The sequence below is a fragment of the Nymphalis io genome, chromosome 1, assembly GCF_905147045.1.
Source record: "Nymphalis io chromosome 1, ilAglIoxx1.1, whole genome shotgun sequence".
Lineage (NCBI taxonomy): Eukaryota > Metazoa > Arthropoda > Insecta > Lepidoptera > Nymphalidae > Nymphalis > Nymphalis io.
The window spans coordinates 1,505,837-1,531,729 of NC_065888.1; the positions used below are offsets into that span (position 1 = coordinate 1,505,837).

At 31.8% G+C, this 25,893-nt stretch overlaps 6 protein-coding genes across 8 annotated transcripts; 4 read left to right on the forward strand and 2 right to left on the reverse strand.

The window, feature by feature from the left end:
- Window positions 1-243: 243 nt before the first annotated feature.
- On the forward strand, window positions 244-1,984 carry LOC126768297 (unconventional prefoldin RPB5 interactor). The gene is made up of 4 exons (XM_050486313.1): window positions 244-379; window positions 449-692; window positions 765-1,368; window positions 1,438-1,984. The coding sequence occupies exons 1-4, from the start codon at window positions 350-352 to the stop codon at window positions 1,892-1,894; spliced, it is 1,335 nt and encodes a 444-aa protein (XP_050342270.1). The 5' UTR covers window positions 244-349; the 3' UTR covers window positions 1,895-1,984.
- A 1,452-nt stretch (window positions 1,985-3,436) lies between these two features.
- On the forward strand, window positions 3,437-7,065 carry LOC126770824 (28S ribosomal protein S29, mitochondrial). The gene is made up of 8 exons (XM_050490416.1): window positions 3,437-3,642; window positions 3,786-3,999; window positions 4,205-4,297; window positions 4,865-5,010; window positions 5,437-5,597; window positions 6,293-6,434; window positions 6,540-6,632; window positions 6,818-7,065. Exons 1-8 carry the CDS (start codon window positions 3,565-3,567, stop codon window positions 7,004-7,006), a joined length of 1,116 nt encoding a protein of 371 aa, XP_050346373.1. The 5' UTR covers window positions 3,437-3,564; the 3' UTR covers window positions 7,007-7,065.
- Window positions 7,066-7,392: 327 nt separating this feature from the next.
- LOC126770833 (ATP synthase subunit g, mitochondrial) lies at window positions 7,393-8,035 on the reverse strand. The gene is made up of 2 exons (XM_050490428.1): window positions 7,860-8,035; window positions 7,393-7,714 (listed from the first exon to the last, which is right to left on the reverse strand). Exons 1-2 carry the CDS (start codon window positions 7,897-7,899, stop codon window positions 7,455-7,457), a joined length of 300 nt encoding a protein of 99 aa, XP_050346385.1. The 5' UTR covers window positions 7,900-8,035; the 3' UTR covers window positions 7,393-7,454.
- A 510-nt stretch (window positions 8,036-8,545) lies between these two features.
- On the forward strand, window positions 8,546-12,706 carry LOC126769851 (dolichyl-diphosphooligosaccharide--protein glycosyltransferase subunit 2). Of its 2 annotated transcripts, XM_050488758.1 has the most exons (10): window positions 8,546-8,727; window positions 8,995-9,176; window positions 9,256-9,524; window positions 10,062-10,223; window positions 10,437-10,584; window positions 10,748-11,184; window positions 11,424-11,571; window positions 11,654-11,798; window positions 12,121-12,360; window positions 12,518-12,706. In XM_050488758.1, the coding sequence occupies exons 1-10, from the start codon at window positions 8,715-8,717 to the stop codon at window positions 12,658-12,660; spliced, it is 1,887 nt and encodes a 628-aa protein (XP_050344715.1). In that variant the 5' UTR covers window positions 8,546-8,714; the 3' UTR covers window positions 12,661-12,706. The 2 variants fall into 2 exon arrangements, with proteins under 2 accessions (XP_050344715.1, XP_050344725.1); XM_050488768.1 differs by lacking the exons at window positions 12,121-12,360; window positions 12,518-12,706 and adding an exon at window positions 11,869-11,984 and having other exon boundaries at window positions 11,654-11,825.
- Window positions 12,707-14,795: 2,089 nt separating this feature from the next.
- On the reverse strand, window positions 14,796-17,744 carry LOC126768359 (ribonucleoside-diphosphate reductase subunit M2). Its single transcript, XM_050486386.1, has 6 exons — window positions 17,551-17,744; window positions 17,248-17,475; window positions 16,827-17,062; window positions 16,260-16,488; window positions 15,656-15,874; window positions 14,796-15,208 (listed from the first exon to the last, which is right to left on the reverse strand). The coding sequence occupies exons 1-6, from the start codon at window positions 17,608-17,610 to the stop codon at window positions 15,056-15,058; spliced, it is 1,125 nt and encodes a 374-aa protein (XP_050342343.1). The 5' UTR covers window positions 17,611-17,744; the 3' UTR covers window positions 14,796-15,055.
- Window positions 17,745-18,730: 986 nt separating this feature from the next.
- On the forward strand, window positions 18,731-24,404 carry LOC126770958 (COP9 signalosome complex subunit 2). Of its 2 annotated transcripts, none has more exons than XM_050490601.1 (9): window positions 18,731-18,845; window positions 18,927-18,991; window positions 19,382-19,576; window positions 20,041-20,166; window positions 21,442-21,609; window positions 21,859-22,033; window positions 22,541-22,679; window positions 22,979-23,311; window positions 23,768-24,404. In XM_050490601.1, the coding sequence occupies exons 2-9, from the start codon at window positions 18,938-18,940 to the stop codon at window positions 23,910-23,912; spliced, it is 1,335 nt and encodes a 444-aa protein (XP_050346558.1). In that variant the 5' UTR covers window positions 18,731-18,845; window positions 18,927-18,937; the 3' UTR covers window positions 23,913-24,404. The 2 variants fall into 2 exon arrangements, with proteins under 2 accessions (XP_050346558.1, XP_050346548.1); XM_050490591.1 differs by having other exon boundaries at window positions 18,796-18,838.
- The last annotated feature ends 1,489 nt before the right edge of the window (window positions 24,405-25,893 follow it).

Genomic DNA, 25,893 nt, shown 5'->3' on the forward strand with positions numbered 1-25,893 from the left:
AAAATTTTAGGTATTGATTTGAAGATAAATTAAACACAAAATAATATTCCTATGAAGGAAAATTTAAAAAAAAACAACTTATTGAAATATAACACGTAATTTTCACTTCTTGGCATTTATGTGAAATAAATGAAAGTTGATGTTTTTCTCAATTCAAATTGCAGAATTTTCAAACCGAAACTAAAATGTCAATTTTTCGTTCATAATTGAGTTGTCAAAATCATCTGCTTCAATACAGTTTTGATGTTTTTTTTTTATTCTTTTAGTTGTTCATTGTAAATATTGTAATTTCTGTTTTGCTACCAAATCAACGTGAATATAAAGTTATTATTTTTTTTTATTTAAAATAATGAATATTCTTAGGGATATCTATAAAAAAGTAAGTAAATGGTGATATTCAATACACGAAGATATAACTTAAAAATAACCATATATCTTATACTTACAGAGTTTATTTGAAACTGAGAAGAATATTCGTTTTTGGGAAGACTATTTACAGAACCTGAATAACCTAGATTTCACTGTATATTCTGAAAAATTGAAAGTACCTATTTTAGTTCCTGTAGGAAACAAAATATTGTTTAGAGGAGATCTGAAACATACTAATGAAGTAACTGTAGCACTTGGAGCTGACTACTTTACGAAATGTTCTATTAAGCAGGCCGAAATTTTAAGACAACATAGAATTAAAGGTTACTTTTTATTAAAAGCATGTTTATTTGAATGGTCTAAAATAGTTTTTTATGTATTATTTATTTCAACAGATGCCAAATCAAAGCTTGAAGTGTACTATAAAGAAAAAGAGTACCTTGAAAGGCAAGTTTCATTTGGTGAAGAAAATCTTTATGAGAATAATGGACAAAATTTAATTGAAGTGTGCAGTGAGGAAGAGGACAAAGCTTGGAGGAAACATCACAAAGAGAAAGTGAAACAATACAATCAGAGCAAAAGCAAAACACAGGAAGTTACACCAGATGAAATGACTGACGAGGAGCTGTTGCTAAGGTTGGAAGAACTTGAACTTCAGGAAGAGCTACAAAATGAACTAGACAATACAACCAAACCTGACAGTAGTATTGATGAAAGTGAAGAAAACAGTTATGATTCTTTCATTATTAAAGAGGATGACATTAGTAATATTGAAACAGAGAAAGAAGAACAACAAGAAGCACATATTACTCATAATATTCCCAAAAAAACATCCAAAATAGATTTGTTAGAGCAAGTTATAGACAGACAAAAAATGTTGGAAATGAAATTAACTGAGATGAAAAATAGGCAGCGGGTTCAAACTAAAACTGAAAATGAATTATTGTCTAGATTAGATGAAATAGAGCAACTTGATGAGCTGGAAGATGAAATGGACAGGTATATTGCTTTTAATAAAAAAAAATATATTAAGCATAAAACAAAACAGTAATTAAATTTCCTTTTTAGGTTGGATGATATTTTAGAAGGAAGCAGTGAAGATGATTGTCAACATGATGATAATTCAAACAAAATAAAAAAAAACATTACATTTGCTGATGAAGAGGACAGTGAAACAATAGACATAAATTTTAAGCATTCAGACTTTGAATCATCTAAAGAACCATATGAACCAAATAAAGGTATCACAAAACCTAGTGATATTTATGATGCCTTCTCTAATCTATTTGCTAATGCAACAACTTCAATTTTAAGAAAATCGAAATATGAAAATGTCAGCATCCAAAGTGACAAGGAAATTTATGATGAGGCACAAAATAAAATGCCTTCATTAAAAAAAAATGAAAAGAGGACAATTTGTATCAATGATGTTAAAGAAAAAACAGATGAGAAACAAAATAAGGTAGATAGCGACAATAGACCAAAAAGTCTATTCAAAAAGAGAAGGCAACAACAAAAATTATAACTAATGATCTAATCTAATGATTAAGACAAATTGAAATGAAAAATTAAGGAAGGTGATAATTTTTCTTTAATAAAGTGGATATAATTGCTATATTTATTTTTATTCATTAAATGTTCATCATTACGTTAAAACTAAAATAATGTATAGCAGATAGATTATTTTAGTTTTTTTACGTAATATATATATGATGTTATGGACCAAGTGATAAATGAAGGGATTATTTATAATGCCGGGACATAATAAACAATGACAGGCTTTATCAGGCCAAGTGAATAATAAAAATTTCATTATTTAACAGACTGTCTGGACATTATGAATTTTGCTAAGTGATCGTCGGGAAATTTGATACTGTAGATATGTCGTAGGTATTAAGGTTGCTATGAAAATACCGGAGATCTCGTGAAATCCCCAACGATACCATGAGATTACGTAAAATGTCTAATACTTTATTACGTCTTATTAGTGAAAACGTCTTGTGAATTAGTGATGCGATACGTCGTTTCGCTAGGCTTAATCTAGTAACATGAGAAAAGTACAAATTGTTTTTAGAATAAAACAATAGCAAAAGGAGTAACAGTGGATTGCGTGGCTCTTTGCCTTGCTTAAAGAAGTCACTTAACGCCTGTGCTTTCCTACAACAGTTGAGGGCCGCATTCCCTCCGCACCTATGGTTTTATAAAGAACACTAGGGGTAAAACTGACAAGACTACATACAGTCGGGAGTTAACAAAGTTGTTTTTTTATCGCTTTTCAATAACTACAAATTATGAATCTGAAAATTCAAATTGTTTAAAGCTTAGTTCATTTTTAGTTTTATAAATTGTATGTTTTTATTGTTTTAAATTTAATTTAATGGCGGAAATAAAAACGATAGTAATAATCCTCGTCTCCTTATTAATCAATTTAATTATTTCTTTAGTGATTATAATAGTGCCATTTATGTGAATGAATGGATGAATGACCCTTTAATAACTTGTTTCATAAAATATATAGGCTACCTATTTTAATAAAGTATTTAAAATAATTTTCAATAAAGATATGTATAAAAATCTTTATTGAAAATTATTTTAAATATAAACATATATATATATATATATATATATATTTATTATATATATATTTTGTAAGCAAGTACCTGTCGGTACTTGTAGGTAATTGTTATCTGGCATTGTAAGATAGACGATATGATGTATAAATATTTTTTATCGTATAAGTAGCTAATTTGAATGGCTCAATTTGTGTCGTGATAAAATGCCCTTAAAAAATATAATTTTGTGATTAATTAGATACTTCTTTTTAGTTAATATATCACATCTGTAATAATATATAGTTTTCTGAAATCGAAGGTGAAAATCAATAACGTCTTATAATTAAATCAATTATTATAAAATGCAGTGTAATAATATAAATGAGTTATTGACAGATAGAAATAGATATGTTAATAATGATAGTGAATATGTGGGCTTTATGGTGAAATGTTTGTGCCCTTTCCAAGAAAAGTGAAAGAATAAAACTTTATGACATTGACAGTTTTAATTTTAAGCGAAAACAATATTTTAATCTATGGTTAAAACTTAAAAGTTGTAGGTTATGATTCTAAAATATTGATTTACCTTATTCAAATACATTATTTTTACTAATAAACATAATAAATCAACAATTAAAGAACAATGTTATCTCGTAATTTAAGATTTTTGTCGCGGCGCTATTCTCAGGCGGTTACGTTTAGAACAACAGAATCTTCACCTGTAAGTAATAATCTTAAAATAAAAATGCTGAATGAAATTGGTGTAAAAAGGAATATCTGGCTATTATAAAGTAATATTAATAAGTTATATCTTACATTTTAATAAAAATATCTATTATATATTCATATTTATTTTGTTTTTAGTCCCAACAAAACGAGAATCAGATAGGATTGTTTTACACGGTTAACAATGATTTATGTAAACAATTATTTGGTCATGGTGGACTTCCCAAAAGCTACATGAAACAGACCAAGACTTTTACAGAAACATCCCTGATGGTCCGCCTACCTGCCCTAGATATAATTAACTGTATTAAAGCAACAGATTTTGACAAACCAGTTAATCGATATGTGTTATGTATCCTTTTAAAAATTATCAACAAACCGAAATATTTATTAAGTCTATAAAAAAATTGTTAATCAAATCATAATAAAAAAATGATATAGCATAGTATGATTACACGTGATTTTTTTTTGGCCTGTTGTATTTTATAGTGTTATTGTAATAAGACTAAAAATCTTAAAAGTCAACAAATTCATATAATTGACCTTAGCAATATCAGATGGTGAGATAGGAGCGGGAAAGTCATTGACTTTGGCCCACCTACTCCATTACGCTTATGAAGATGGTTATCTCATTGTACATGTTCCTTGGGGTAAGTAGAGTACTACATTGTATTAAAAACAAAGCTAGTCTTAGTTACATAAAACCTTATAAGAAATCCATGTTATAATACAGTTATTAATCAATTTCCAATATTATTGCATATTGATTTGAACAAACAAGTTATTTAATGTAAAATATAAAAGAATAATTTATCCTTTCTGAGTGCGCTTGATGAAATCATTATAAGGAATGCCATGTTATTCATAATTAGTTTCCATTGATAATTTTTTGTGTATTTGTGTATGATAAAATAGATTCACAACTGTAAATATGTATTACAGACACAAATGTTGTTAATCTACCAATTAACTTGAACATTCACTAACTTTAATAAGAAACCAGTAAAAGTCATAAATGGAAGTAAAAAATTAAATTGATATTATTATCATAATGATCCTTGAAAGATATGTCTTTGTGATTTAGTCCTTTTCTAAATGTTTCATTAAAAATTCTGCCATATTATTATGCCTAATATGTGTAAAATAACATATTAGTATATAATATTATTCATCAAAACTTTTTTAATAACAATTGATTAATTATATAAATTTGATAGTATCTGAATGGTTACGACGTGTGCCTCGCCACAAAGAGATGTCAAATTCACTGACACAAGAAGGACTTGTTGACTTACCTCTTGATGGTGCAGCATGGCTACTTCATTTTAAGATGCAAAACCAAGTTCTGTTAAAAAAGGGTAATGTAAGTAATATAATTTATAATTTTTCTTAGTTCAACAATTTACTGAAGACAGTCATAGTACTATTGACACTGCCTAAGCATACCTGGTATGATTCGGAAATCTTAACAGAAATAATATATAATCAAATTGTAATAAATGTATGTATATATATAAATACAATTGTAATAATTTGATGCTATTATCGATCGAAGTCGTTAATTTTAATTAGATTAAATCACATTGGTAGCTACAATTAAACTCCAATAAATATCACAACTCATACAAATATCTTTTATGTGGTTATTTTAAGATAAGATGACTATTTATGAATGGCTATTTTTAATTTTTAATAATGGAAACTGCAATGTGTTGTTAGTTAATTTATAATTTTAGAATGATTTTCAATGTTATATTTGTGTATACATTTTAATTTTTTTCTTAAATAGTTAAAAATTTCAAAAGAGTATGTATGGAGCAAACGTGAGAAGACTCCAGAAGGTGCACCATTAGCAGAGCTGATAGAGCATGGGATCACACGTGTGAAGTACGCCTGTGACGTCATTGACGCACTCATCGGCGAAATTAAAATATTATCAAATAGTAAACAGTAAGAATCAACTTAATTCATTAATTGATCTTTTGTGTCTAGTCTATCTTGTGTTTCCTTAAAATGTCAGTTTTTCCAATAGGAAATTATTGTGTTTTTTTCTTAGTTTTAGTAGCAGCTTGTAATTTGAAATAAACAAACATGTTTGCTATATATTAGATGTAAAAGAATAGGGGCTTAAAGGTGTACATGTGTTTTTACATCATTTACTCTGAATCGGTCAGAAGGCCTTTTTACACTTCATCATCATCTTCCAACAGATAATCCATTGCTGGACATAGATATTTTCCACCAAAGGTTCTCGCATCTTACTCATACAGTCTAATCTACGTTACCTTCTTTAAGTCATTCATTAGCCGTGGAGTGCCGACTTTATAATAATAATAATATAAAAAGATAAGCATTCTCTACCTTGGTAGTATAGTTGCAATATGAGACATCTAAGGGACTAAAAAAGATTCAGAGTGATGTGCAACAACATCCCGCCCGCAACACCCTTCAGAGCTACTGCTCTACTGCTCTACTGCTATCGTCCACAGCCAGTTAGATACCAAGATGTTCATTAAATTGCTTAGATACAGCTAGATTCTGTATACATTGACAGATCTTAATCTTTCTAATTGTTATAAAAATCGTTAGGTGAATATGAATATATATAAACCTTAAAATTTAATTAATATAATAATATGTTTCAGATGCAAAACATTTGTAGCAATAGATGGCTTTAACACATTTTTCTATCCTCTCACGAGGCTCAGCACACCAACTAAGAAAAAAGTCGCTTCTGAAGAAGTCACTCTTACTAAGTCATTTATGGAACTTACTAAAAATGATTGGGTTGGTTTTCAATGTATAAGTTTAAAAATTAGTCAACATATTTTTACATATAAGCAAATATTGATTGTAATGAGATTTTTAGAATGTATTTTTTTATTTTTGTAGGTAAATGGTGTCATCGTTCTTACAGCAGACCAATTGGGAGTATCACAGGATCATCAAGACAGTCATATGCCTAAATATTTGCTGTACAAAAAGGTTCTACTTTAAATTAAAACATTTTTCCTTTTTTTATCATATAATATCATATTAATGTTATCTTTAAATAAGTGTTGAACAACTTCGTAAACTATTTTTTTTGTAGTTGTAATAATGTTTTTGAGTAACAAAAGACAGAAATAATAAATGAATTAACATTAGCATAATACAATGGATAATTTCAGGGATTTGAACACATAGACCCCTTTGTGCCTGTAGAAGTTGGGAGATACAGTGAACGGGAATTTATGAGTTGTGCCAGTTACTACAGAGACAGGCTTTGGCTGAGGGGCCCGCCTGAAACAGAAAGTGAACTAAAGCTTGCAAGTGCTTGCAATCCTTATAAGTTTATGGAATTGTGTGCACCTTTATAAAAAATATATTTATTTTATGTTATAAATGTAGGCATTAGTATTAAAATGTTTGGTTACTACTTCATTTTATTTCATTGAGAATCCCTTAGTAAGCAAATAAAACCTTTAAAGATAAACTTTTGAATACATAAGACTTTATTAACAAGAACATTTATTATAAGATTAGCTTATGCATATCACTTACATTGGCCTTACAGTAATGGTTATTATTATTCAAAAGGGAACATGTTCAAATGCCATATAAGAATAATCAATAATGTAAATTTGTTTTAAGTTATCATCATATTTTTTATTGTTTTAATTATGTGCAAGCCTTTAAAATTAAAACTAGGGTGTAGATGAAAGAAATCTTGGGACATGCTTTTAACAGCTACAATAAACACATATTTTAATTTTAATAATTTACTTTGCCATACATTGTATCTACAGTTGTACACATAACAAAAACTTAGACTTTATAACCGACAATGTGACGCTTTCCAATACATTCTCCAACATAGAACCAAAAGAGCACCTCAAAACCAACCAGGGTATTAAGAGTTGCTTGCTTAACAGTAAGCTGTTTCCATGATCCGCTCTTGGCGCTGCTCAACAATTTTCCAATGCCAGCTTTAATCTGAGGGATTTCGCCAAGTTTTGGTGGTGCCAATTCGACTCTTGCGTATTTCATGAAGATGTTAAATTTCGGCCTGGCGTTGGCAATAGCCGCTGAAAATTAATAAATCTCATTTTAAGTTATATTCAAAATAGAAACCTTAAAAATAAATAAATCATTAAAAATATAACCTTACTCTCCGACATAAATTACATAACTTAAGAAATTTACGAATAGCAAATAATAACAAAAACTTACTGTTAATTAGTGAAGGCACTTTAGCGACTGCACCGGCCATGATTATAAGGAGTAATTAATTGAAACAGTTGAATGTAGTTACTCCTCTTTTTAAATTTGGAATAGGAATTTGGATATTGGAAATGGCAAAGTATGGATTTCTGTCAAATGCAAATTATAATTATGTCATCTAAAAAGATGTCAGTGTCAAGAGTCTGGAGCTGAAAGCATTAAAATATCATGGTTATGTACAGTGTGTTTCGCATTGAAATCTTAGCTGTTAATTGAAAACGTAGCTACAAGAAATTATTTTTATAGCGTGTTTTATGTATGTTGTAGAAATCTATTATATTTTCATTTAAACGGCATTTAGTTATATCCTCAATTTTTGTTCTAGTGGATTATTAAGCACAAATAAAACTTTTTTTTATTATAAAAAGCTATTGCTGCTATTTAAACTCTTAAAAATAAATATGCACTTCTTTCGAGATGTTTTTATTAACATTTAATTACGATGTATAATAAAAACAATCGAGACTTCACAGCTTATAAAAGTACTTTTAAAACGATAAAAATACTTTTTATATATTCGTAAATTTATAATAGATTTACGAATATATAAAAAGTATTTTTAAGTCGAAAGACAATATTTTAAGTAATTATTAAGCCTATTCTTATAATGCTACTATGATTCTAGAGGCTTGCAACATTATCATGCTACGGCTACGTCGATCATTTTCTGTCAAAGAGAAACCGGCGTTCAAATGTTATGAGTAGATTTATTTTACACATTTTAATTATAAATCAATCAAAAAATATTTAACGTAAGAGAAACAGAAGCTACTTTGTTTCTTGTAGTTTGTGTTTCTCTTCATAATGTCTCGTTGTTGTGAGTATGAATGTATTTTTACAAGTTTCGCGTGGCTGTCGTCATTTGCATGTCGTTTTTCTTAATATATATCGCCACCAGTGTGTTCGATTTATTAATTTGATCTCTGAATAATAATCATATTTTATAGTTTTTATCAATGCGAATTATGTTATGGTACTATGAATTGTTTATTTTATTATCGATTTATTAAAGCCACGTCATTCTTACAAGATAGTTATCACCGGCTTCAAAGGACATATACAATGATTATTAACTCTTTTGCAGTTTTACCACTACTGTTGCTAAGTGTGTTAGCTGTTAGCAATGCGATTTTACAAGGGACCGTAGATGTAAAACGACTTCAAGGGATCCTTGAAGAGGGTGTAAAAAGTAAAGATATCAGCACACTTTATTATTCTCTTAAAGGGCTTAAGCAACTTAATGCTAAAATACCAGATGTCTGTGATGTAAGTCAAAATATAATTTAAATAGTACAATATTAACAATATATAGTATCATTTAATTTTACATTCAATTATATTTCAGGTTATAAAAAACACCAAATATGATTTAAAAAATATTGAACAAATATTCCATTTAACAAATGCAGCAGATTTGTCAGGTTGCCAGAACTCACTTAAGCCTGATGTACTTAGTGCTCCCACACAAGTATTGGATAAAAAAGATGCGACTATACCAGATTTATATCATGCAGTATACACACTGAAGGCTTTAGGAAAAGGATCAGTTTATGATAAGGAAGATAGTCTGAAGAACCTTATTCAATTGTTGAAAAAAGATGATTCACCAGCAAAGTATGTAACTTTTTTTATACCACAATTTTTATATAAAAGAATACTTTTTTAGAAAGAAATTGGTCCTTAGTTACTCTTTTACACAAATCAGATTAATCATGTACTATACTAGTTGTATAAAAATAAATAATATAAAATTTTGTGACTTATATAAGATTAAACAGAATTATTAGTAGCTTATTATATATGGTATCAGGACTTATCTTGTTAAATATTCTGGTGTGAAAATTAAAACGACTGTTTCTACATAGTCTTAGCACATGATACATATTTATGTCTATTTTATGAAAAATATTATGATTTGATTTGTTACAGAGATTGTTTGTTTGTTTGATTACAGAGATATTGTTCCATATATATATATTTTGCTTTTCCCTACAAATATACTGCTTATTCTAGAACAAAAGTAATTAAAGGATAATATCATAGGGTATTGCTTTTATATTCATATACATGTGTTATTTTCATTATTTTAATAATTAAGTTATGTTTTCATTTTGCTTGTAATGCATTTTAACTATTTCGACTCAACAACAGCTATGGCTATGTGTTTGCGCTCTGTGAGCACATCGGATGTGCCGCTTGGACTGCCACTCATGCGGAGAGCGCCCTTCTTGCCGCCGACGAGACTGACGGCCGCTCTCTGCACTTTGACGGAGGTCTGCCAGTCACCTCGCTCGTACTTAGCACTGTCATCAGGTAATTAATTTCTATGATCATTATGTCTATCCCAAGCCGATTTTTTCCCTCATATTCGGATGTGTTTGGCAACGCCAATGTTTATAGGCAATACTCGATTGTTTTTTTTGTATATTTAAAAAACAGTTTGTATTAAGCAAGTTATGTTTGTACCTGCCAAAAGATCCGGGATAACTATGTTGCATCCGGGATAACTATATTACCTCATTGCAGAACGTTCAAAACATTGGGCAAGCCGTCTCCGCTGTCGATGGAGCAACGCTACAAGTTCGGCGCGTACGTGCTGTCGCGGCGCTCCGTGACGTCACCCCGCGGCGCCGCGCTACTTCTGGACGCGGCCGCCGCGCTCGCCGGCGACCAGGTGCGCCCTCACACACTGCTATATTACTTACTTTTATTTTGTGATAGTGTTTATAAATTGGAAAGTCGATGCCACACTTTTAAGAAAACCTGAAACTATATTTAACTAACAGGTAAACTCTTATAGGAAAGCGCTTAACATAGAATTATTTCAATTTTTGCAGCCAACTCCAATCAGCATTGTCTTTAAGGACAAGAAATTTATCACCTCAGACTCAGACTCGATCGAATTCTCCGTCACTGATCTGATTGGGCGACCGATCCCCAACCTCAAACCAGATGAAGTAATCGCTCAGTCGGGAACCAGACTCGCAGACGACGTAGTGGTGCTGTCAAAGCAACCATTAACACAAAAATCAAATGAACCTACCACTTTCATACTTAATCTAAGTAAAATTAAGTCTCAACATGGTCTGTACAAGATCTCTCTCAGTGCTGGTACGAAATCAGCGAACTTCAACATTGCTGTGTTGGGCGAAATTCAAGTATCGAGTATAGAAGTTGGAATTGGTGACGTCGACGGAACAACTAGCCCGAAAATCACAACTGTTACGTATCCTAATAGGTTGACAGAGAAATTACAAGCTGATCACTTGCAAAAGTTAGTATATTTTTCTAGTCTTTATAAATGAAAACTTGAGAAACAATTTTTTTTATACAATCAAGGAATTTCAACACTATTATTAAGGATTACAGCCTTAGTTGCAAGCTTGATATTTATTTTTAAATACAACCCTTAGTAGAAAGTATCATAATTCGGTGCTCAGTACACTTGATTGGCTGTTGATGAATCGTTTCGGTTATTTATCGAACAGAGAGGTTAAATGTCGCTTGTACTAGGGTGACCCTGAAGTTTACGGTCCGCGACAAGTGGAACAAGCCGGTGGTAGTGCAGCAAGCCTTCGTTCGCATCGCGCCCGCCAACGCGCCGCACGAGGCCATCTATGTGGCCGAGCCCGATGCCGCCGGCACCTACAAGGTGGAGCTGGTGAGTTACAGTAATTACATATGTCACTTATACGTAGTCCCTTCCACTTGAACTATAAGGTAAATGTTCCTCTGCCCCGCAGAACGTGGGCGCGATGTCGGCGCACTTGCGGCACAGCGGCGGCGCGCACGAGCTCAGCGTGCTGCTCGGCGACAGCGCCGTGGCCGCGCCGCTCGCCTGGACGCTCGGCGACCTCGTGCTCAACTTTGCCCGCAACCACGCCGTCGGTGCGTTCGCATTGCCGCTCCTCTCCCGTCTCGAACTCAATCCATACGACGAGGTCTCACTTGCCCACAGCCCGATGGACATCTTTAGAAGGCCAACGTCTCGGTCGAGTGGGTCCGGTCCTCGCGAGAGGAAGACTATCCATGGGGCGCCAACACAGACTAGTCTATTAATTATTAGAAAAGTACTGCGAGCTACCTGTATCACCTTCATGTCCGACATAGATTGCAACGTATTACTACCAACTATAATTTAAACTGTGGGATAACCAGTCCGTGTATTTCGTTATTAGACACTAGTCTACATTCCGGTATGTATTCTTAGGTGAGCCGGTGAAGACGACGAAGAGCCCGTACCGCGGGCCGCTGCCCGAGATCGCGCACGAGTTCCGCTCGGCGGAGCCTCGGCCGCCGCGCCTGGTGTCGGACGTGTTCGCGCTGGCGTGCGGCGCTCCGCTGTTGCTGCTGCTGCTGCTGTGGGCGCGGATCGGCCTAAACTTCTCGCTGTTCCCGCCACTGCCGCTGCCCGCCCTTACCGCGCTTCTATTCCACGTAGCGCTCGGAGGTATGTTACTCGCACGTAACTGTATAAACAGCTGAAAATTAAACAAAAGTGATATTAGATTCACTTATGAATAAAAATATAATATATTAAATCAATATATAATATTTTATTTAGTATCTCATACTAAAAATATTTATAATTGTCAATCGGTGCACAGGTTCCTTAGCGTTGTACGGCATGCTATGGCTACAGTTGACGATGTTCGAGACGCTGCGGTACTTGCTGCCGCTGGGCGCCGTTACGTTCCTGTCCGGTCACAGGTTGCTGCGTGGCCTCGTGCGGGACAAGGCCTCGCGCTAGTACTCTACTCTACTAATTTAGCAATAAATTATACCTTTAACTTCTAGTTGTTTCTATTTTATACAAATGTCACACAAAATGTACGTTATAGTGCGCTATTTATTTAACTGTCAATAAATTACGCTCCCAAAGGTTAACAGTCTTAATTTTTAAATTAAAAACATTTTCTTAATAAACCTGTTTATGGCTGTGCACAAAGCAAACAAATAAATGAAACAAATCCAACTTAACGCATCGCTGCATATTAAGATAACTAGATTATTATGTCATAATAGCAAAACTGTTTCTAAATTTCAGTAAGTTTTTCTTTGTGTTAATGTTACGTTTTTCTTTGCATAGTTATGTTAACGTTATTAATATATAAGCTTAAAAGAAAATAACTTTTTTTATTTCATTTCTATACTTTATCGAAATAGTCTGTGACATCTTATATAAATAATTAAAATGGAAATATGTATGATATGTATTTGATTTCAAAATATATATTTTTTTTTCGAATTGACTTGTTGCTGTTGGCCCTAGTGAACTCAAGCCGGATGTTGGGATCCACACAAGGGGCTCAAGAGAAACGGACGTCCTAAGGGTGCCTCCTGTGAAGCCGGACCTCGGCTTAGGACATTTTAAACGCCGTCCTACGCCTAAGCGTCGACGGAACGTAACGAATGAGGGTTGTCGACCCCGCCGGCTGACTCGGTGTCTGTTTGCTCTGTAACCTAACGTGTTGATATTGGCCGATGTAATCTTATCATCGGGGGCGACAAGAACGTCTTTAAGACGCCTACGGATCGAAAAGGGAGACCACTGAGGGCTATACTTGCTAGTATTTTGGATAAGAGGTTTTGAGTGCCTGGCGGCTTTCTTGAAATATTTTATCGAGAGTTCAAAATAAATGCCTCTTTTAAGTTAATATTCGAGTTACAAAAACCAAAACAACCATTTTAATTTTAGACTAACGCAGCTAACTAAATATTATAATAAGTATATTATATTTATAATATGCATTATGTACGTTTATGGCATATTGAAGGATTTTATAACAAACTGAATTCCACGCTGGCAAAGCCGCGGGTTTTGCTAGTTAATCATAGTATCATATACACACGGTGCAAACCTTACCGTTTCGCCATTTAGCTCGTCGCTTCTGACACTGTGTAGATAGAAATTTTTGGGCGCGAGACAAATAGAAGAGATGAAAAAAAATTAAATTAAGTATTAAATTTTATTTCAGCAAGAAACTTTTCATTACTGTTTTCCATGAATTTCCAACAAAAAATATATAATTTGTAACGTTACATTGTTAACATAAATGATAATTTTAATATAAACGGTACTTTATTAGTCATTAGTTCGTATATTCCGAAATAATAAGACCTGTGACGGTGACCAGTGGTTTGAAGATTAAAATCTTAAATGATGATTCCGAGTTCAGCCCGGGTGAGGCCTCTTAATTGGAGTTTAAAATTCATGTCATTCTTGGCGGTAATGGAAAACATCGTGTCAAAACCTGCATGTGCCGGATGAAAATCTGCTAGGACTATTCAATAAATCGCATTGGAACAGCGTGATGGAATAAGCTCCAAACCCACCTCAAAATGTAAAGGACGCCTTAGGATAGCAGTGAGACATTTACAGATTGGAAGATGTTGCTAGAACGTAGTAAGTCTCGTTGAAATTTGCAGTAAAAATTACTATAAATTGAATGCTTCTATCACGAAGCATTAATGCGTCAAATATAAAGGATCACGTGTTGTAAGAATACTCGTCGAATGGCGTCGCGAATCATAAGCAAGCATGTATAATTGCAATACTAATGATTCGAAGCAAAGAAATGCAAGTATAATTTAGTATAATAATAGGTTTAGTTGTAATTCAAACAATACTATAAACATGACATTATGACCTTAAAGACAAAATTGCATTATCATATAAATTATTGATAATTGTATTTTTTAAACCATGATGAAATCTTGAAGAACCAACAACGATACTAGAAAATTAAATGACTTGTTTTTTATATAATTAAAATTATTTATTGAAAATAGAAAAATTACATTATATCACAAATGATCTAAATATAAACACAATTAATATGGTTCACTATTTCGCAATTGTTAATGAACTAATATTTTTATTACATCCTTAATTTAGATGTACTTACAATAATATTTTATAATTATATTATCTTATTTACTTAATCTAATATTAGGTACATTTCTAATTAAGTATGAAAGTCACATTGACAAAACCAATCAATGTAAAATTAATTGTTTCCATAGGCTACAAGATGCTTAAGCACCTTTAATGATTTAATGAACATTTAAGGGCGGAGTCATGCAATTAAACTGGTATATTTAATACTGTGCACGTCAAAAATATCAACATCACATGGAATGATTTAAAACTCTGCATCTAAAGTAAACACATTGTCATTAGGATTAGCCATCACTCCCCATTTTTGGTATTCGGCAACTTTTTTCTCAAAGAAATTCGTTTTTCCTTCTAAAGAGATGAGATTCATGAAATCAAATGGGTTCTTGGTATTATAGTGCTGTAAAATAAATAAGAAATATTAGTTATTAACTGATAACTATATCAATATTTTTTTTAGTTTGCTATTATAATTGTTGTTTTTTAATACAGATAATATAGAAATAACTGTGTGTTACTTGTTTATTGGTGGTAGGGCTAGGTGAAAGCCCTACCACCAATAAACATACATCACCAATAAATTACATCTGTTTTGGTACAACCCACTTATCAAATATTATACCACTAAATATAAATACAGTATTGTTGTGTTCCAGTTGAGAGGATGAGTGAGCCACTGAAAATTAATTTAATAATATTTTTCACGGCACCAATGTCTATGAGCTGTAATGAGCTGTTGCCCACCCCCTCTTTTTTTATATTATAAAAAAAAGAGTATGCCCTTGATCTTAATTGTTACTCAATTAAAAAAGTACTATTTTTCCTTTACTCTTATTTTAGAACTTACCTTTTCGCCTATTAACTCTACAAGTAACCGGTCAGCTACAAACTCAATATAGTTTGACATGAGTTCACAATTCATGCCTAGAAGTCTGACGGGTAAGGCATCAGTCAAGAACTCCTGCTCAATAACTACGGCATCCTTAATAACATTTAATACACATTCTTTACTAGGCTTCTGTACTAGATGCTTGAACATTAAACATGCAAAGTCTGTATGGAGGCCCTGCAAACAATTTGATATTGTACTATTAGATCAGTTTATTGGAAAAGTTATTCCTTTTCATTCCATTTCATGCCTTATTCATGTGACTCTAATATATACAAATAGAACAATATACATTAAATAAGATGATAATAACAACATTTTTTTTTATTGGACATTCTTTTTATTTTCATATATTTAATTGATTTATGCAAAATTGTATCTCTAATATATTAAATCTAAACCTGTTTGTGCCATTTAATGCTATGTATAGATCATTTTATCTTTAAATAAAATACTTTTAAGTTTTGTTAAGAAAAGAAATAGGGTCACAGACAAAACAAGTAACACATAATACAAGATCTGTTGACCTTAATATATTATGAAAATGAAATAATATGCAAACCTCATCACGGGAAATAAGTTCATTGCTGAAGGTCAATCCTGGCATAAGTCCTCGCTTTTTAAGCCAGAATATAGATGCAAAACTTCCAGAGAAAAATATGCCTTCAACTGCAGCAAATGCTATAATACGTTCACCAAAAGTGGCAGTTTTACTTGCAATCCATTGTAGAGCCCAATCAGCCTTCTTCTTGACACAGGGTAAAGTCTCGATTGCATTGAATAGGAAGTCTCTGGATCATATACAATTTTTATTTCAAATATGAAGAATAATGTATTATATAGTACTTTGTAATTTGTTTAGAAATATATTTTTTTTAACGTTTGTATATATTATTTGGCGTGATATGGTTTAACTAATGATTAGTAATATGATAATAAAAGTAAATCTTTTAGGAATTAAAATTAAATATACTATAACAGTAAAATTATAGTATAGTTTCACCAAAGGTCAAACGAGAAAAATATCTTTTTACCTCAGTGACTAAAGCATATTCATTAATGTCATTTATAAATTGCTCTATCTGAATGTTTTTACTTATTGTTAGCAAAATTAATGAAAACCATTTACCTTTCCTTAGGATCTCTGATGTAAGTATCAATAAGAAGTGAGTACATTTCAGAATGAACATTTTCCATAGCAATCTGAAATCCGTAAAAGAATCTCGCTTCAGGCACCTGCACCTCCTGGGAGAAGCGTTCTACGAGATTCTCATTTACTATTCCATCTGATGCAGCAAAGAATGCTAGCACATGTTTGATGAAATGCTTCTCACAGTCTTTTAAGCTTTCCCAATCATTGAGATCCTGTTTATAAAATGATATGTTAAGCATATATATGAAAACTTTATAGCTTTATTAAATTTATGCGATATTGTGCAATAATTATTGCAGTTAATAATATAAATAAAATAACTCACAACACTAAAAATACTGGTAACTAAATTAATAATTCTGTATAATAAAATAATAAACTTAATTAAAAAAAAAACCTTAGATAAGTCAACTTCTTCAACAGTCCAAAAAGAAGCTTCTGCTTTTTTATACATTTGCCATATATCAGGATATTGGATTGGAAATATAACAAAGCGGCGAGGGTTTTCTTTCAATAGAGGTTCGAGCTGGGGGTCAAATGTCTGTACTTTAGGTTCTTTCTCAATTTCCATTTTTTCTACTTTTTCGGGTCCGTTTCGCGGTGAAAGGACATTTATAGTAGGAGACTGTAAAATAAAGACAGAAATAATAAAGTTTATGTATTCGTAATTTGATAAATAACTATTAACCGACTTACTAACCTTTAGGTTCACATTGCTGATACCATTGTGAAGGTTCTCCTTATCGTTTAAAAGAGACATTTTAAACAAATACACACAACAATTTTGTATTACTACAGTTTCCAAAGTTAAAATAAAGAGTCAATATTTCTATCAAACTAAATACTCGCGCAGCACAAAAGTTAATGGCTAAATTATGAATGGAACAATCTACTTCATTAGAACAAATAAGTATTTCACAGCTGACAGCACTTCATTTTTGGCGGGAAATAGAATCCGTTCGTAAACTACTTTGAAAGTTGTTATGTTGAAAGTTTAACATTCAAATCGCATTTATCAGAGCAAATTCTAAATAATATCAAATCATGTTTTTGTTGTGAAATCTTGATTATTCAAAATATATGGGTTGATTTTTTTTAATAATTTCTATATAGTTTTGAAGTGAAGATAAACTTAGCAAATACTTGACTTAAGAATTTAGTTTCAGAACAAACCTTTCAACACTTAATTCGACCAATCATCAATTTAGCTAAAAAAGCGGGAGAATTGTTACGTTAATTACAGAACTATTTTTATTTGTATGTTGTTATGATATAAGAAAATGTCTAAAATGCATCCAGGAATGTTATAATTAGCTCGTAAAATATTTTTTTTTGATTCATAACTGACTAATGTTTTCCCGCGAAATGTACCCTAAATTTCCATAACTTTCATTGGTTACTTTTTTAACCAATTAAAGTGCTAGGTTTCAAGTTCATGAACTAAATTGTGAACTGTCAGATTGTTATCATTTGGTGCCGTAGACAAATAAACAAATTTAGAATTTAGTTTCTCTGTCTACGTTTAGTGCTGTCAGAAATGAATAAAAAAATTATCATATATTAATTAATATACGTTGTTCTTTTTTTAAATCAAATAATATTTTCTCAATAAAAACATTACTAACAAAATAAATTAAAACGAACCATCCTTAAAAGCAGAGCTAGCGTTCGTATACATTTTTTGAAATAAAAGATGACTTAAAAATAAAAGACAAAAAAAACGTAAAAAATGGTACTTATTGTAGCAATATCAGCAGCACATTATTATAACCTATAACTAAAAAATTAAGAATAGCAATAGACACATTCCTTTTTGTAGGAATCCAACGCTTCATAGACAACGTAGTGGTTACCCTTGTAGGTAGTTAGTGCAATAGTGCAAAGTACTAATCTATATGTCAGTCAAGGATAATATAATGATGATGAATGTCAAAACTGACGTTTGAAAAGGCTGACTGTTGAGTTGACTCGATGATTACGATTGTTTGGTAATTGGTTAGCCGAAATTTTATATCTTTACAAATACAATATTTATTTCAGTTTGAGTTAATAAAGCTACATTTACTTTATTGTTAGAACTAGTTACAATGTCGGATAACGATGACGACTACATGTGCGAAGAAGAAGAAGATTATGGTCTTGTAAGTTGCTTTTGTTATTATGTTTTTCAGTAACATAATATAAAATCTATCATTTTGAAAGCTAAACGTGTAATGTATTTAGCATTTTTGAAGTTTTCATTCTGTATTGAAATTTCTCATAAATAATTGATGTTTCTATAATATAACCAATATAATGTGCATCAAAGCAATTTACTTGCTTGTCCACGACGTCTCTTTTAAGCTGTTTCAAGCAGCGTTTCTGAATACTTAAGTTTTATTATTTCCCTACAATTAACTATTTCAAGAACAACATTATAACAGTGTTTCTCAATAAATAAGATATATTTATTATGTCTTTGCTTAAACAATATCAAATAATTTAAAGTTTTAGGAATTCTCTGAGGATAACACGACTTTTATAATTTTTAGGAATACTCTGAGGATAGTAACACAGAACCAGATGTTGATCTAGAAAACCAGTACTACAATAGTAAAGCTCTTAAAGAAGATGAACCACAGGCAGCTCTGCTTAGCTTTCAAAAGGTTCTGGAGCTGGAAGGTGGAGACAAGGGTGAATGGGGCTTTAAAGCTCTCAAACAGATGATAAAAATTAATTTTAAATTGGTACATAATAATACTATTTGATTATTTTTTTTATACTAGTCTACTACATCTCCACAAATGTGTTGCCTGTATGTTTTATTTTCAGGAAACATCACAATGAAATTTCTGGATTATAATTTTAATTGCCCCCTATGGATTTATGGCCTTACTTATATATATTGTCTAGAGGTTTAGTTGTTATGTTTCTTTTTCTTTCGAATGTCAATAACGACAGTAAGAACAAAATCAGTGCTTAAAAAACAGCGGCTAAACAATTTTATAGTAGGCTGTTAATCTATATTTTTGTAACTTACTATATTAAACTGTAGCTAAATTTAAAAAAATAATTATGCCATAAGGATGCTTGCAGAAATTAAATGGATAAAGAGTATCATAGAAACAAACATATTCATTAAGTTTGTTTTAAAAAAAAATCACAATTATATTAAAATATAACTATTTTTAATTTGTTATAATTTTGTCAGGGTAACTTCACAGAAATGATGGCGCGATACAAACAACTGCTCACTTACATAAAGAGTGCGGTCACCAGAAACCACTCAGAAAAGTCTATTAATTCTATCCTCGATTACATATCGACTTCTAGAAATGTAAGTATTTAAATATATTTCTAATTTATCTCGTATATAAACAGAACAATGAAAAAGGCAAAAAATTATTAATAATTTTTTTCCAAATCTATTAGTAGCAGTAAATACCCGAGAAAGAAAAAAGATCCATATCCATTTCTTTTATGAAGATCTTTTACATTTTTTAATTTAATTATGTATATGACATTCTATATATAAGTACTTTGAAATTCTATTTAAATTTGTGGTCACCCATAAGTCGAAATCCCACTGTAATTCATTGCTAATAAAAATGAGACTTAAAATGACACAAACAGCTCGTTATTCGTTTTTAAGTTGGACATGAGTGCTGTCATTTTTGTATGAATGTTTTATTTTAGTTATAGATTTTGTAGGACATATTATAATACACAAATTTTAGTTTTCTGTGAACTATGCCAAATCTCACACTTCTCTTTGCGGGCAATATTCCTTCAAAGCAGAACAAAACTTGATATTATTGTATTCCAGTTTGAAGGGTGAGTGATCCAGTGTAATTACAGGCATAAGGGACATAACATCTTAGTTTTCAAGGTTGGTAGCGCATTGACCATGTAAGTGATTGTTAACATTTCTTACAATGCCAATGTCTATGAGTGTGGCGTGGTGGTGGCCTACCAATACTATAAAAAACAAAATCTGTACATATGAATATATATTTTTACTGGTGGTAAAGCTTTGTGCAAGCTTGTCTGGGTAAGTACCACACATTTATCAGATATTCTAATGCAAAACAACAGTACTTGGTATTGTTTAATAAAACAAGTCAAAGTCTGTATCCATATTTGTATTCACTGATCTAGACAATAATAATGATTTGATACATATTTATATCCATAGATGTACATTTTTACAATCCTAAACACTGTTACTATCTATATGTAATCCTCTTTTTAATTTAAGTTTAAATAAATTTTAATCTTATATATACTTTAGAAGGAGGAGGTTACAGGTTCATAATTTTTTTTATGTGTATTTACTGGGTACATACAAATGGCTAGACAAATCCAAATGATTAAAACCTTATTCTATCTCTTATAGATAGTTAGATTCTTATTTGAATGTATTCTTTTTTGAATATTCCATTCTTCTTTGAATATTCCATTCCATTTTCAAAATTTGAGAATAGATAACTGTGTGGTTTACTTTAAAAGGTTTTTATTGACTTTGTTCCTTTGACTATCAATAAGTAAGATTCGTAAATTATATCCTTATTAGAATTTTTAAAATTGAATTTTTATATAAATGTGATTACAGATGGAACTATTGCAAGACTTTTACGAAACGACACTTGAGGCATTGAAAGATGCGAAAAATGATAGACTCTGGTTTAAAACAAACACAAAACTTGGCAAGTTGTACTATGATCGTGGGGACTTTAATAAATTGGCCAAGATATTGAAACAATTGCATCAAAGTTGCCAAGTACTTTTCCTTTAATTTTTTGGTTTTGAAAGTATTTTTTGTACAATGTTTTTTACTTTATTTTTATAACAACAGCTCATTTCTACTTTATATTTTATCTTTGCTGTGATCTGTTCTTTACATGATGTGCAATAAAGTTTAAATTAATCAGAATACACTAAATAAAAAAAGTAATCTTTTATATTGGAAAGAAACATTGTACGTTTGCAATATGTCAAGTTATAGATCAATTGTCTTTACAAATTACAGACAGATGAAGGTGAGGATGACCTGAAAAAAGGAACACAGCTTCTGGAAATTTATGCGCTTGAGATACAAATGTATACAGCTCAAAAGAACAACAAGAAGCTAAAGGCACTCTATGAGCAGTCTTTGCACATTAAATCTGCGATCCCTCATCCACTTATCATGGGAGTCATTAGAGGTAATTTTTATAAAACTTTTTTTTTTATAGAATAGGAAGGCGGACGAGCATATGGGCCACCTGATGGTAAGTGGTCACCAAACACTCTTAGACATTGGCATTGTAAGAAATGTCAACCATCGCTTACATAGCCAATGCGCCACCAACCTTTGGAACTAAGATTTTATGTCCCTTGTGCCTATAATTATACTGGCTCACTCACCCTTCAAACCGGAACACAACAATAACAAGTACTGCTGTTTTGCGGTAGAATATCTGATGAGTGGGTGGTACCTACCCAGACGAGCTTGCACAAAGCCCTACCACCAGTAAACCTACTATATTATTACTACTATATACTTACTATATTATTACTTATTATGTCATCAATTATTTATATGTGTATATATATATATATATATATGATGATATAATTTCTTTATATTTTCATCATCATTTGCCATGTTGTTATTATAAGACATAAAAAGTTACTTTGTACAAAAAATTTAAAATCACTAATCATTCTAGAATGTGGCGGAAAAATGCATTTGCGCGAAGGCGAGTTCGAAAAAGCTCACACGGATTTCTTCGAGGCATTCAAGAACTATGATGAGTCAGGAAGTCCCAGAAGGACCACATGTCTTAAATATTTAGTATTAGCTAATATGTAAGTTTATTTTATATTTTTATTATTTTTATGATTTAGGAAACTAAATTTGATGTGTTTGTTAAGTGGGTATATCAATATCCTCAATAACTTAGATTGGATGGTAGGTTTGATATAGTTCCAGGGTTTTTTTTGAAGAAGAAACAAGTATTTATAATTATTGTACCCATATGAAGTGGGGATAGCTAGTTTAGTATAATTTTATGGCGCGATGGATGAATTTTCATTTTCTTTGTATATTATTATTATTCAATGTTTTAATTATATATTTATGTAATAATAATGTTTTATTGTTTCAGGCTCATGAAGTCAGGGATCAACCCATTCGACTCTCAGGAAGCAAAACCTTATAAGAATGATCCAGAAATATTAGCAATGACCAACCTTGTGATGGCGTACCAGAACAATGATATTAATGATTTTGAATCTATCCTCAAACATAACAGGAATAATATAATGGACGATCCATTCATCAGAGAACATATTGAAGATTTGTTAAGAAACATTAGGACCCAAGTACTCATAAAACTGATCGGGCCCTACACGAGGATACACATACCTTTTATATCTAAGGAGTTGAATATAGACGAGAAGGAAGTTGAGAATTTATTAGTCACATGTATTTTGGATAAGTGAGTGTTTTGTTGATATTTAAATTGTGTTACTTAATGAGTACAGCAAGGAACTATTGTAGCCGACTACAATAGTAGGAGAAGAAAAAAATAAATAAACAACATCGACCTTGAGTTAACATGACACTATTGGTCGAGAGATTTAGATTAGATTAGATTCGGTACAAAATCAAGTTTAAATCGATTTTGAAGTAGTTATCGGACTTTCGGCAAAAAAATTAAGCAAGATAAAAGTAATTATTTATAGTTACACAGGAATAGTGTTGTATTATATATAAAGATTGTAGTGTATAATACAGCAGAGCTATTAACAAATTGCATGGAATTAAAGAATTACGAGGTTTGATTATCTCTACTACTCCAGCCACCGCTATAGTCCAGATGTACATAAAAATATCGATAATGTTATGTTTATAAATAAAATAGGTTTGTGAATTCGTAATAACGATCCCGCAGCACGATCAGCGGGCGCATCGACCAGGTGAACGCCGTGCTGGAGCTGGCGGGCGGCGCGCGCGGCGCGGCGCGCTACCTCGCGCTCGACAAGTGGACGGCGCAGCTGCACGCGCTGCACCACGCGCTCGCCAACAAGATGGCCTAGGCGCCGCCGACCCCGACGTGCTAATTCACCTGGAGATCGAGGACGACATTTCATTATTGTTTCTATACTGTGTCTCCGCAGTTCGACTTGTGAGTGATTTCGTTTGCATAAAATGAGACTGAGGACTAAAATGAGGTTTGCACAAAACGGTTTTCCTGCTCCCTTTGAGGTAATTAGCACAATCCGTGTCACGTGTCGAGGGTGACGCGTCCCGCATTATCGAGCGATTCGATTTTCAAACGAGAGTCATTGCTCGTGCACCGGTACGAGAAAAAGTTTCGAGTCGAATGGAGGTTTCGAAAAAATATCGTTTAATATATATCCACTTTTTTAAGCTTACTATATAATTTGAGAAAAATCAAAAGGCATTTGTATATAAAGTTGTTTTGGCGCGTGAAAAGTCCCTTTGTAAAAAGTTTCTTCTGTAAAATTGGCCAATGATTCTGTTTTGAAAAACATTGAAGCAGCAAGTCAATAAAGTTTTTAACACAGCTTGTTGTTTTATTAAAAACATAAAACATGTCAAACACTTTACGTGTCAGCTTGTCGTTCACGAACTATTATTGACGACCAACCCTATTAACTTTATCCATTCAAAATTACTTTAAAAATATGCTTTAATGAAATAGGTTCCTGCAAGCGTTTTTCCTTCTCCTTATTAATTATAATCCTTCGTATGCCGGAGCACAGATATGCACTCCCAATTTTGTACATGTAGTATGCCGAAGCGTAGATCGCGCTCGAAGGTTGAAAAGTGTTCTCTCTTTCATATCTCATAGTTTATTTTTTTTTGGTTTACAATACACGAGAGAAACATATTGGTACTTAGCTACTTTTTACCTATATACATTGATACATATTTGTTTAGATAAACATCATTTTTTCGAACGCTCGCGGTTATTTTTGTAAAAATTTCGTAAACGTGCGAAATGTTTTCCCATGTTTTTTAATTATTAACATTAAAGTGATTTGTTTATTCACGTTAACAAAGGTTATTGGGTAAGCGTAGAATGTATTTGTATTTTTGACATTTAAAATAGCTTTCTAGCCCTTCTTCCGCGTAGATTTTAGTTTACCTTACATAAACCTAGTATTCTACCAACCCGCATTGGAACAGCGTGGTGGAATAAGCTCCAAACCTCCTCAAAAGGCCTTAGCCCAGCAGAGGGACATTAACAGGTTACTGTTACTGCAAACCTAGTACTCAATTTTTTTAATAAACTTATCATCCAATTTTAATATTTATAATTTCTATTTTAATTTTTTAGATAAAATCAAATTCAAATAATTTCATACATATTTATCCTGGTGGTAGGGCTTTGTGCAAGCTCGTCTGGGTAGGTATCACCCACTCATCAGATATTCTACCGCAAAACAGCAGTACTTGGTATTGTTGTGTTCCGGTTTGAAGGGTGAGTGAGCCAGTGTAATTACAGGCACAAGGGACATAAAATCTTAGTTCTCAAGGTTGGTGGCGCATTGGATATGTAAGCGATGGTTGACATTTCTTACAATGCCAATGTCTAAGGGCGTTGGTGACCACTTACCATCAGGTGGCCCATATGCTCGTCCGCCTTCCTATTTTATAAAAAAAAAAATCTATCATTTTGAAAACATTTTTGTATCAATATGGCAATGCGTTTTCATATGTCACTGAAACATTCATAGTTGCTTGATAAATATTTAAGCTTGTATAAAGAAATAAACTAAAATATTGTCATCAAAAAATTATTAATATTTTATTCTAGTAATATTCAAATATAAACTTATGCTTTCTTTCCGAAATATAAACAAACTAAGATTCAGTTTTTATAATAAGTAGTATAATATACTGGAGGCTGCTTTCGCAAGATTCATTCATCCAAAAATATCTACTCACATATCCTTCAATATCAATATTTTTTTTATCGACTTCTATTTAACAATTTCAATTCTTATGAGCTATTAAGTCTTACCAATAGATGCAATAAATAATGACGAT

Bases quoted from the DNA above. Each gene is read 5' to 3' on its own strand.
- LOC126768297 (XM_050486313.1), top strand. From the start codon at position 350: ATGAATATTCTTAGGGATATCTATAAAAAA. The intron at 693-764 runs GTTACTTTTTAT...TTATTTCAACAG, and splicing joins AAGACAACATAGAATTAAAG to ATGCCAAATCAAAGCTTGAA. The intron at 1,369-1,437 runs GTATATTGCTTT...TTTCCTTTTTAG, and splicing joins CTGGAAGATGAAATGGACAG to GTTGGATGATATTTTAGAAG.
- LOC126770824 (XM_050490416.1), top strand. From the start codon at position 3,565: ATGTTATCTCGTAATTTAAGATTTTTGTCGCGGCGCTATTCTCAGGCG. The intron at 4,000-4,204 runs GTATCCTTTTAA...TAGCAATATCAG, and splicing joins AGTTAATCGATATGTGTTAT to ATGGTGAGATAGGAGCGGGA. The intron at 4,298-4,864 runs GTAAGTAGAGTA...TAAATTTGATAG, and splicing joins CATTGTACATGTTCCTTGGG to TATCTGAATGGTTACGACGT.
- LOC126770833 (XM_050490428.1), bottom strand. From the start codon at position 7,899: ATGGCCGGTGCAGTCGCTAAAGTGCCTTCACTAATTAACA. The intron at 7,715-7,859 runs GTAAGTTTTTGT...ATTAATTTTCAG, and splicing joins AGTGCCTTCACTAATTAACA to CGGCTATTGCCAACGCCAGG.
- LOC126769851 (XM_050488758.1), top strand. The intron at 9,177-9,255 runs GTAAGTCAAAAT...ATTATATTTCAG, and splicing joins AAATACCAGATGTCTGTGAT to GTTATAAAAAACACCAAATA. The intron at 12,361-12,517 runs GTATGTTACTCG...ATCGGTGCACAG, and splicing joins ATTCCACGTAGCGCTCGGAG to GTTCCTTAGCGTTGTACGGC.
- LOC126768359 (XM_050486386.1), bottom strand. From the start codon at position 17,610: ATGTCTCTTTTAAACGATAAGGAGAACCTTCACAATGGTATCAGCAAT. The intron at 16,489-16,826 runs GTAAATGGTTTT...TATATGATCCAG, and splicing joins ATCAGAGATCCTAAGGAAAG to AGACTTCCTATTCAATGCAA. The intron at 15,875-16,259 runs GTTTGCATATTA...AATTGTTTGCAG, and splicing joins AACTTATTTCCCGTGATGAG to GGCCTCCATACAGACTTTGC.
- LOC126770958 (XM_050490601.1), top strand. From the start codon at position 18,938: ATGTCGGATAACGATGACGACTACATGTGCGAAGAAGAAGAAGATTAT. The intron at 18,992-19,381 runs GTAAGTTGCTTT...TATAATTTTTAG, and splicing joins AAGAAGAAGATTATGGTCTT to GAATACTCTGAGGATAGTAA. The intron at 19,577-20,040 runs GTACATAATAAT...TAATTTTGTCAG, and splicing joins TAAAAATTAATTTTAAATTG to GGTAACTTCACAGAAATGAT.